Source organism: Acipenser ruthenus, chromosome 29, assembly GCF_902713425.1.
Source record: "Acipenser ruthenus chromosome 29, fAciRut3.2 maternal haplotype, whole genome shotgun sequence".
NCBI classification, from domain to species: Eukaryota; Metazoa; Chordata; class Actinopteri; order Acipenseriformes; family Acipenseridae; genus Acipenser; species Acipenser ruthenus.
In genome coordinates, this window is record NC_081217.1 from 9,435,207 (window position 1) to 9,447,522 (window position 12,316).

At 38.9% G+C, this 12,316-nt stretch overlaps 1 protein-coding gene across 2 annotated transcripts in view; it reads right to left on the bottom strand.

Annotated features, from left to right (window-relative positions):
• The window catches only part of LOC117962318 (potassium voltage-gated channel subfamily B member 1-like), a 90,064-nt gene extending 77,905 nt beyond the window's left edge, over positions 1–12,159 (bottom strand). Inside the window, exons 1-2 of one of the 2 annotated variants that reach the window (XM_059004192.1) lie at positions 11,891–12,159; positions 10,037–10,715 (exon numbers count right to left, since the gene is read on the bottom strand). In XM_059004192.1, coding sequence (XP_058860175.1) covers positions 10,037–10,603 — 567 coding nt within the window. In that variant the 5' untranslated portion in view covers positions 10,604–10,715; positions 11,891–12,159. Of the gene's footprint in view, positions 1–10,036; positions 10,716–10,896; positions 11,195–11,890 lie in introns of those variants that run through there. The other variant, XM_059004191.1, reaches the window with a different exon arrangement.
• Between the last annotated feature and the right edge of the window lie 157 nt (positions 12,160–12,316).

Genomic DNA, 12,316 nt, shown 5'->3' on the forward strand with positions numbered 1-12,316 from the left:
ACCTTGCTGTAAAACTCAGGTCTCCTCAGAGGAACATGTAATATGCTTTGGGCTTTATTCTGAAGCAAGTGCAGAGGTGAAGGCTAACTTTATGAATGGAATAAAGCTATTTCAGGAGGTACAAAGACATCTAATTAGAACAGTGAATGACCCTACCTTCAACGAGGCTAAGTTACTTCATGTTAGTATTATACAGTACTTTTTAAAAGCGTGTCAGAAAAGTAACTTCAAATGTTGTTTTCTTCTTTGTTTTTACTCTTACCTTGTATGATGTTTGCAGTCATTCACTCTTCTTGCAATCACTCAAACATTGTTTTTTTTTTAAATGTTTCTGTGTTAAGGTGCTTTCCATTGGAGTTGAGGAGCCATTCTTCAGCTCTGCCTGCCACAGATCTATGTAGCCTACGCTAGCCAATGTGTTATTATAGGAGTAAAAGCCAGCACTTCTAGTGATCTGCTGCTTTAGATCCCGTTTCCTTTTGTTTTGCTGGCAGTACAGTGCTCTGCACGGGATAGTTACTGGATGCTTACTAATATAAAGACGCTTATATATATCTTTTGTCCATAGCTGTATGTTAGAAAACAAAAGAGAGTATTCTGCAGCCTGCTCTACCCATAGAGCCGAGGACAAATATAATTAATTCAGCCATGCCCGCTGCAAGACGCATGCATTCTGCAGGCATGCATTCTGCAGGCAAGTGTACACAAAGTGTGGAGATGACTGATGTAGCTACAAACTCGTGAACAAAAAGAAGCAGCAAACAGACAGACCGAGGCACCGCTGCAAGACACAAACAATAACAGAGTCACAGCCACAGCTGCGCTGATAAAAAACATCCTCATCTGTCATCCTGGGACAGAGATGGGGGGGGGGGGATAAAGGTTGCCTGTGGGACAGATTTACTGAGCTTCAGTGCGGCAGCAGTGCGATGTTAACCCTCCGATCACATTTGAGATCATTCAGTCCCAGGCTGGGTAAATACTGATACACTGTGCTGGACTGGAAGGTGGTTTTGTGATGTGGATTACACTGCTGTTTACTGAGACCACCAAGCCCATTGCGCATACCCATGGGGAGTATTTATACACATTAGTAAAACCACAGCACCAGCACGGTTCCAGCTGCTACTCGCTATCTCACAAGCCATTTCTGATGGCAGCTTTACAGTTTCTGTGCTACGGAAACTAACAATGCCCTTCACTTTGAACTGAGACCGAAAATGTGGCCCTTTTTAGGTTTCTGGGTGATAAAGACTGAACACTTTGAGACAATGTCTCAATCCTAAAAACTTTTGGCCATAGCTGTGATCAAGTTCGATTGTGCCAGTTTTTTTCACCAGAATTTGATGACTGAAACAGAAAAGAAGAATACATTCGTTAATGCTGATATTACATAACTATTCTGAGTGTTACATTCTGTTCAGTTTCCATAAACAATATTAATGTGTATAAGACTACCTGTGTACAACTCTAATGTGTTTATGGAGTGTACTATGAATACATACTGAATAATGTTGAGACAACCTGTTTGGATAGTGTTTAAACTTTAAACTATTAATCCCTCTGATACCAAATTGCTCTTAAACTCACTGGTCCACCTGTTCATTTTGTTTTTTCTTCTTTCAAAATAATAGGAGTTAATTAAACAATAAAGAAAATGCTTTGAAAATATGGCCCTAGGTATATTAATAGTTTAGAGTGCAGACGTTAAAACATAAGACAAACCTTTATGCAAACGTTTAACCAAATCTAGGTGTTAGCCTTAGTGTTTACATAGCAGTAAGTGTACAGTGTGGGCCAATGTATTTCATATTTCTTCATATACAGTACAATTGAATGGTGTACATGCAGTCTGATACACAGTTATTTATAAAAAGCCATGGAAAGCTTCTTTCTTTTCTGATTGGTTACAAAGATTCCCAATATGTTAAAGTTTTAGAGTGTTTAAACTCAAGTCTAAACATTTAGGTAATGAAACGGAAAGTAAAATCCCTACTAGACATCCCATACAGAGTGCCCAGCCCATGGTGCTCACTGTGAATCCAGTCACAGTTCTGTATACTAGACACCCCGTACAGAGTACCCCAGCCCATGGTGCACACTGTGAACCCAGTCAGAGTTCTATATATAGGTGCTGAAAAGCAGACTGTAGTTACCTTCTTAGAGCAGGTTTTACTTCTAAGCAGAGACAATCCGATAAGCTACATAAAGGTCATGTATGCTGTGAACAGGCTGGCTGTAGGGGTGACGTCAGGCCAGAAAGGAACACACAGACAGGCAGTACTGGCAGGTGAAACTGAGACGCCATGGCTGTGTTCAGTGTGTTTATTGAATGAATCAAATAAGATTTAAACAAAAACAGCCAAAATAAAAAAAATAAAAATAAAAAAAAAACAGACTAACACTATATAAACAGTGGATGAACAGACAAACAAGCACGGCGAGTCAAAACAGACAAACAAGTATCGTGCTGGTCCTTCCACCACGAAATAGCAATTGTTATTTACTTTATAATTTACTCTTACTCTCCTCTCTCCCGTTCTCTACTCACTGAGCACCCGACCCTGAGTGAGTGAAACACTGCATCTTTTATGCAGCTGTACCGAGACTCGATTGCTAATCAATCATTCAATCTGGAATCTCGGTACATCTGCACGTGAACTCATTTGTGCTCTCCCCCGTGCTCACATACAAATACCCATTTTAATCAGCATGTGAAGTGATTCTGCCATCCTCGTGTCTAAATACAATTAAATATTTTAAATCACTCGTGCAACACAGACCCATTTATATCATGTGCACCAATATCTATACACCAACATTAACACACCACAAGAAACATATACCACAAAATACACACAGGGGCAGGGCTCACTGCCACAATGGATTTCCTCAGCTTTCAAATTCATCTTTAGCTTGGTAAAAAAAAAAAAAATGAAACAAATGTATCTTTTTAAAATACAGTGATTCTTATGAAGCTTTCAGCACAGTGGTTCTCAGTCTGAGGCCTGGTGCCTCTGCACCCAAACATCAACCATTCATGCCATTTGTCCATTAAGCAACTCTGAATGATGAATGCCAAAAAACCTGCAGATGCTAATAAAGGATTGATTGCTTTCATAAGTGCAAAGTATTGATTGGCTGGTTTTGGTGGATAATGAAATAAATGTGGACCAATTGTGTCTTAGTTTAGTATATGCATTCACATTACTAAATGGCACATAGAAGTACTATTTTTAAGCAAATATGTATTTCAAATACATATCGATAGTCTAGATCAGCTACCACATGGTACAGCCTTCAAATCAACAGGCACTATTGCTATTAGAAAACGATTCAGTACCATCAGCCAGTCAGCTTCCAGCCCTAGCAGGCTTCAATCAGACAGTAGATGCCAGCTGGAATGTTGCAGCACCAACTGTGCTTCACTTTAAATCCATGCACACACATTCTGGCTTTTTCATTTTCACTTGCTGTATTTGGTCAGCAAATACTAAACAAAGACACAATTGGTCCAAATGCATTTAATTATCCACCAAAATCAGCCAAACAATACAATAACAAATGTGCATATTATATGTTATATTCAAATATATGCAAACGCAAGAAACATCAATGTAGCTCTTTACAAAATACAACTGAAAACTTGATGTACCAACCCTAACAAATAAGATTATTCTATTAATTTATTTCATAGACACATTTTTATAACACAGAATTGTTTTTCTATTCAAGTTTTTGGTATTTGTACTATTTCCACTTAATAATTGAAGAAACTAAAATTACACAAAAAAATAAATCAATTACAATGTTATATTTAGGTCAACAAAATTGTGATTTTGCTTCTTGTGAAACCAATTCAAAGTGAGCAGGTCGAAGCAGATCATGATGAACTCCAGCTCTGTGTTCTCCAGCTTGGCTCTACGTACTCTATGGTTCACTGCAAAATGCTGACTATGTTAAGCTGAGGGAACATGAGGCCACTTTGTGGCTTGAAACTTGGCTTCAGGAGACTAGGTTTCAGGCCACTGCATAGCACATCAGGGGAGATTTGGGGTTTGATACAGTAAAGTTGCCTCAAACTAGGTCTCCTGGTCTCCTGGAACCAGGTTTCCCTGAAGAAGTGTCTGTGTTCCCTCAGCTTTAGAGCCAGAATGGAGTCAGTTCCATAACCCTATTATTCTATTTACTTGGCTATAAAACCGTAATGGCTAAAGTAAAAAGGAATGGGATAAAAGTCATTGACAGGAGCTTTAAAAGGGCACTTGTTAACTTTGTTTGTCTGCCTGACTAAGCAGTTTCTCTTATTTTCCTTTCATTTGTGTCACTGAATGAAGCATTTGGCAAGATTGGTTTTAGAGAATGAGGAAGCTTGTGTCCCCAAAAAAAATACCTGTGAGAAATGTAAACAAACTGGACAGTCAGCAAGGACTGTTTTATACAGGGGTTAACAATGAAAGAACGCAATTAAAGCATTTTGATGAACTACAACTGAACTGGGCTATGTGGGACTGCAACTTTAGCTGAAAATACAGATACGAGTTACTTTCCAAGCATTTACTTCCACATTAATGAAAAAATCTAGGATTACCTTACCTTAAAGAACAAATAGTGGGTTTCTGAAAAATATAGCACCATGTGTTACTACAACTGTTTAAATAACGTACCTGTCATTTCTCTTTTCATTGTCAACATCCTGACAACTTTTTACACTTACAACTTTAAAGTCTGTTTCAAAGCCCTTTTCAAAATGGCTGCTGTAGTGGAGTTTTAGATCTGGCCTCTAAATCACTGAAAAAAAAAGCATAACTAGTGATCTGTCTTTTCTTTTCCGTACTATGTCATGGATCGTTATTGCTGTATTACCTGTTTGACAATGTGAGCAATAATCCTTACACTACCAGTGCATTGGGCAGACATTTTGAAAAGAGCTTTGAAACAGACTTTAATGTTATAAGTGTAAAAAGTTGTCAGGATGTTAACAGTCTAAAGAAAAATGACAGGTATGTTATTTAAACAGTTGTAGCAACACGTGAGGACGTGTAACGCTATATTTTTCAGAACCCTGCTACGTACTCTTTAAGTTAAGATAATATAAGTGCTAATTGTAGTTTGTAAAACTAGCCACATGTATTTAGAATAGACCAAACATACAGTAAGAAAACATGGTTCCACGGGGTCTCATCTATATGATAAAGGATGCAAAACTGCATGGCACAGTAAAGTATTTAAACTGTCCCTTGGCTACAATAATATCTTTAACGCACACTAAAATGGTTCAGTGCATTAGTCTGCACTGCCCTACTGTATAATTGTATTGTATGCTATCAAACCCTGATAACATGACAGCAAATAAGAACCAATTTAGCTAATCTGTCTCAGTGAAAGCTCAACGCTTATTTGGCAGGAGTGACCCATTATTCCCAAATAATAAATCAAAGAATCTGCCGTCTCTCTCTTGCCACGTTCTTGATTCTGTGCCACCAGCAGGCATAGGCCTAATCACTATTCAGAAACAATGCCAACTGATCTTTATACAGTCTTAAAAGATCCCCGCCATTTCACAAAGTGCGGCAATGTGTATTAGATGAAGGATTGCTTGGAGACTAAAAGTATTATATTTCTAATGGTTCCCCTACTATCTGGGTCAAATATACAACTTCAAATTAGTAGAAATCAATTGTTTTAAGAGATTGCTCAATGGACAAAATATTGTTTGTGCGCTGTCCAAAACAGGACTGGTTCATTTTGTTATGCACAGAGCATCCTTAAGATCTGTTCAGTAATTATGCAGTAACTGAATGCATAATTGTACCATGTTAAGTTTCCTATTTATGTATTTACTTTATAATGCATATATATGTTTCTTTGAGTTTTGTCAGGACACATTCTCAAACCCCATACTGCTTTTAACCCCCCCGGTTGGAAGGTGCTTCCATGTCAAAGACTGCACAAAAATATCCCTCCAAAAAATGTAAAGCCCTTAACATGTCAAATAAATCAGTGCTATTCAGGATTCCTTCACCGTTGACAGTGTTATGGCGGGTGTTTATTTTTTGTACAAAAACAATTTGTCCACTTTTCGAATAATGTGAATAATTGCTGTCATAAATCAAAAGGAAAAAAAAAACATCCTTATAATCTGTTGACATTATTTGTTTTGATAAATGCAATACCCCAGGCAAGATGCTGAAGATCAAACCTCCAGTTCTCAAGGACGTCCTGGAACAGCCCCTGAAGACATCCCCATTCAGACAAGAAAAACCCAGAAAAACACCAGACACTAACCAGTATCAGGCACAACAGACACAAACAAACATGTGTGTTATTTTAAAAAGGCGTGTACAACACAGGGGCCCCATATCAGCAGAGAAAATTCCAGTTCCAAATAGGAAGATCAATCTCAAACCTGTAATATATATATATATATATATATATGTATGTATGCATACATTTTGGGTAAATTGGTAGTACAGTAGTTTTATTACAATTATGACATTGCATGAAGTTAAACCGCCATACTGATGATCAGGTAGTTTTTAAATTGCCATAAAAACAAAATCACAAAAGACTGTTTAACAATAACGTTTTAGTTTTGTGCACCAAGAACTACAGAATAAATCAAAAGAGTTATACTGTGGTTAGACACACGCAATGGAGATTTGTTATTGGCTGAGGTACTTGCTTTTCAAACATGACAAGTGAATAAATCAACTGAGAAATTGAGCAGAACTGCATATGGCAGCAGAATTAAAAGCAGTATTCATTGTGTACTGTACAGCCTATTTTTATATCAAGAAATAGCTCTCTTTCATAAGCTGTGTCCTATGTCAAAACACAAGAACACAGAACACCAAATCAGACCTGTTTTAAAAGTGATCAATGAGTTCATTAGTTAAACAGATCTGAACTCTTAACACTACAGCCCGATATTGTAGTACAGGAAAGCACAGCAGACTAGTTTAGCTGCATGTCCACATATCTTTTATGCAAAGACATCATTATGATGTGTTTCTTTCTTTGAATCCTTCCTACACTACATCCCATTAAAACAGATTTACAGAATGCTGTATTCAGTGACTGCGGTGGGACAAGAGTAAGGGTGGATATGTAAAAAGGTGGATAAATGAATCATGTTTTAAATACCATTATATACAGCTGTAACCATTACTATATTCACACAGTTATTGTTTTGAGATTCAGCTTTTATTAGGGAACTCTCCTGAATCCCTTGTTTAGAAAGACACAGGGTATTAATGCTTGTGACAGAGTAGCCGTCTGCTGTGTGGGTGCGTGCATTCACTGCTGAGTGACAGGCAGGAGATTGAGACGCGATTTACATATCAACACACTGAACAGATCACGTGACACTACCAGCAATGGCAGCACATGGAGCACATACAACACAGTGTATGAAAACTCTGGTAGGATCTACAATCTGAACTAATCTTCTGTGTTCAATAATAAACTAACGTTGCTGAAGAGCTTGATCATGGAGGATAAACGGTTAGGACGGATATGTAACGGGCAGATACACAGCGATGAATTACTGTATTAGTTTTATTTGGCAATTTGACCAGTTAATGGTGCTCAATATGGAGATTGCTTGGTTTTACTCAATGGGCTTAGCCAATGCTATGGGGTTAAGAAATGGAAGGAAAAATGTATTGAGGAAGAACAAATGTAACTTGCATCAGTATAATTATTAGTTTGGGATTTTTGTTCAGCTAAGCTGATTGATATTGAAAGGACTTGATGCAGCACTGGTTTAAAAGAAACAATGCTATATTGGCCTTATTCGAATACATATACCTTGATAATTAGAAGCTTTAAAAAAAAAAAAAACCCCAAAAAAAAACAGCTTTTAATACAGAAGGACCAAAGGGCCTGTTCAAATGATTTCCAGCTGGGAAAAATGGGTTTTAGAAAAATACAAATTCACATGCAATAAACATGTTCATCCATTTTGTATTAAATTCTGATTAATTTAAATTAATTAAATCGAGGAACGACTCTGAATATCGTGCGTTGCCATAAACATTAAAAAAAAACAAAAAAAACATTTAACAAGACAAATGAATTAACTTGTCGCGTACATTCTGAATCACGCCACGCATCAGCTACTTGTTCTGGACCTAACAGCCATCAATTCCTTCGTTTTGTACAAGAAATGCACCAGGGAAAATAACAGTAGGAGAGATTTCACCTTGGCGCTAGCCACGTCGCTTCAGCAGAAACATTTCGAGCAGAAAACTGCAAAGCTGCAGGCTGCAGCAGCTCAACCTGGATTCTGTGCTGCGCGTGACACACACGCAAGATAAATCATATTATAGCGATCTCGGTAAACGCAGGCAGGCGCATCACACAGAGCGAGGCAATCCACACACAGGCGGAGAGAGTAGGCGCGAACCCGGGACATCTCGCACTAAAGCATAGCGCCGATACTGCTGTACAAAAGAGCCGGCTCCCTTACCAGGAGCGTATATCGGGCTCACGTCTCCGTGTGTGATTACGTCACCTACCAGTCCTGCTGCTGCTTTCCCCGTGCACGCTACAATATGTTACTTCTGTTTTAGATTAAAAACTACTTTTGTTTTTACAGTTTTGTACGTACATAAACCTGTTTACACACTAGTTTATTTCGAAATGTTTATTTCATTATATTTCTTTCATTTTTTGAAGTAGTGCTTTATATGTGGTAAGTTAGAAAATAAACCCTTTTATGTTTAATTGTTCAGATGTTCGGCTGTGCATATATTTGATATGATGTGCTTGAACTTTTGAGTTGTATCCGATAGTTTGTCTATCATTTTAATATTGATGATGTTTAAAATGCACCGTGATAATGACTGCCGTTGGCGGCTGTATGTATGAATATTTTACACAAAATGACTCATTTATGACATTTATGATCCCGGCATTAAAAAAGGAAAACTTCAAATAAGGTTTGTATTCATAGTGCTTGTCCACTACTCAGCCCTTTAACAACCATTTTGTCAGTGTGGGCTCCTGCCTTAAAATGTCTGGAACAGGAGCACGTGGAGTTGCAGCTGTGGCTGACAGTACTGTACACACACACTGACAGCAGCGTTACGCATTCTAAATGAGGCTGTACCCTGCTGGTCACAGATATGGATTTATTACAGCATTACTCTGCAAAGGGGAACAGCATACTCTGCACTAGCTGCTACAAAACAGCATTCTTTCTAGCAACAATATAAGTGAAGTGCTGGAGATTAAAACCGCTTTTGAATACTTGAGATACAGAAATAGGTGTCATGTTTTCACACTAGGCAATATGGCTGTTATGAAGTCTTTTTTCTTATTCAGAACTCCATGTGCTTTCCTTATTCCTAACCACAGTTCTTCAAGAGATTTTAAATGTGATAATAATGTGCAACATTACACATTCGCTCTGGTGATTAAAATAAAAAGACAATATCATATTTGATCAAAGCAAGTTCTCTTGATTTTGCAAAATATAAATAAATAATTGAATTTGTACACTAAAATTTACAAACATTCATCCTTCGGACAGCTTCTATATTTTCTTTGTTTTTGCTTTCCTTATAAATATTAGTGTAAAGGATTCCTCAATGCTGTAACTTGTGGGTTATTTAAGTTGTGATCTGGAGCAGTACATGAATAGGTAACAGACTTAAACATATTCTTTAAATAGGCCTGAGTTAGGGTTTGGGGAATAGGGCTCAGTGTTGTATCATACAGACTTGAGCATTGCTCAAAAGAACATTTTGATGAGATGAAGCATTCCTTCTTGCACACTATTAAACATGGATCAAGATTACACAGCAATGTGTAACACAAGCAGGGGTGTCCTGTTCACATATAGAACATGGTGGTTTGTTGAGCAAACCATATTGAAACTTTTGCGGTATAACGAAGTCAACAGAAAATGATTGGGTTTAACACGTTTTGCCGTGTGTGGGGGTTAACAGACTTACATGATGGAAACCATTCTTGTGAAGTGCTATAAAGTAACTGTGTGCGTTATTATTTAAAACAACATAAATGTTACCTTGGCGGCCACAGAAGAGCTGGGTTTCTCCAGAAGGTCCCAAAGCTTCCTCCTTTTTTCCGCACAGCATGTGTTTTCAAACTCATCTCCTTCCCTGTCCCGCATAGTTTCGGCCTCTCGTTTCAGCTCCTCGTTCATTTGTTCTTTTTTCTGGTGATACCTGGCCTGGCAGCAGGATTCCAGATATATCTCGTCTATTCCCCAGTAGTCCAGTTCTTGACTGAACGACAGCGCGCACATTTCCTCCATCATGTGCAACTTACCAGTGCGGTAAAAATTCAAAATAGAAGTGAATGCCCCGGGATGGCGATCAAAAAAGTACTCATTATCGTCCAAATTGTAATCATCACATATTTCAGTGAGAGACTCGTGCGTGTTGCAGTCTCTTAGTCTCCCCAGCCGCGTGCGGGGTAACCTGTCCAGCGTTCTCCAAAGAACCTCGTGTGGAAGCCCCCCAACGTTCAGCCGCACTCTCCGGGAGCAGGCTTTGCTTCTTATGATATCCATGGGGTCTGGAGGCAACGAGGTAGTTGATTTAGATGCGGGTTTATTCATCCCCGCCGACATATTGTAAAAGATAAGGCTCCACAAAATGATTATTTTATTTTTTATACCGTCCAGAAACCACCGTCTACAAGTTATTGTTTACATTTGCGCTTGTTTACATCCATTCTTGCAGCTGAAAAGAGAGAAAAAGAAACATCAGTGACACTTTCTAAAATGGAGACCAAACCCAGATGACCTACACAACTGGGAAAGAACATTTCTCAGGCACTGTCAGGTGGGTTATACACTTATCAGTGGATCAAATAGCTAATTTAATCTGCTCAAGTAGCCACAGCAGATTTCTACACACTTACTTTGAGAGAATGCAACGCGTGAACTCCACTCGGACAGGGTGCGCTGTTCAGTCGATCAGTGCTGAAACCACTGCCTCCCCGTTCCTTAAAAGCAAAACTGGTTTCTTTCCCCCTTCCTGTTACATGTAATCAATTGCAGTGAGCTGTCCAGCACTGATAGTGCTGAAGGCATTGAGAACTTGTATTACTATGAGCGCGGTATGACGGCTTATTGGAGAGAGAGTCAGGCAACGCTCTGAGTGCTGTTCATTGTCATGCGAAGAACTGCAAGGGCTGATATCCTCTAAATCTATAATAATACTGTCTGGTATCAGCAGCCCGGTGTGCTGGCTTTGCTTCCTTATTAAGATAAACACATTAGCAAAAGGCGTAGGATTATGGGAGCACATTTTGAAATTAAAAAAATGCCATCATCAGCCACTTAACCCAGCGCCATTGCCAATTGCAAGGTGGGCATATTTAAAAAGGTTGTATTGAGCCTTGTTAAATAAAAGCCATGACGATGTTGTGTCCGTTTCCCGGGGGAGGGTGACATTTCATCCTCCGAGTCTTCTGCTGCGTTTAGTTTTAGTGCGCTCTGGATGGCAACACATCTTCAATATCACCTCATAGGCTCTGTGTATAGAATGATAAAAGCAATATACAAAAGTGCCAGTCTTAAGTGGCTCAGATGTCACAACTGCAAACACACACACACACACACACACACACACACACACACACACACACATACAAACTACGTTTTAAAGAAAGGCTGCTGCCATGTAACACTCCTCACATATCGTCTTCCAAGTGTCATGCAGCAGCACATTTTTCACATTCCTTTCAGCGAAAGCCATTTCCTCAAATACCAAGAGCAGATGCCATATCCAATAGGATCCCACATTTATTAATATTCATAAAATAACGCACACGTCTAACATGAGACATAAAATAGACTTCAAAAACATCCGCGGAGAAAAAAAGAGGAGAAATGACCAAACTGTTCACGTACCTCCATTAACACCCACTAATCGAAATTACTCCATCTACTCCAAGGAAATTGATGGCGAAAACCTTTAATCGCACAATAAACACCATACAGACGTTTTGCACGCCAGTCTCCAGTGTGTTGAAGTTTTTTCTTTTCTCAATTCGAGACATACAATACAGCGTTTTTTTCCCCCGATACCCGTCTCTCTGCAGCTTAATGGAGATCAACAAGTCTGGTCCGAATCTCTATAATTTGCTCTATAATTTCAGTGCTTCTGCCTTGTGGAGAACAGTCTGTTCTTGCATCGGCAAGGAGGGAAGTAGCTCCACCAGCCGGTTAGTGCTGGAAGACAGCTATGTTTAACCATTCACCTACCGGGACAAGACTGCATGTTATTGGTTGTTTCAATAGAGACACATAGCTACCCTGATAAAAGACGCATTTTGG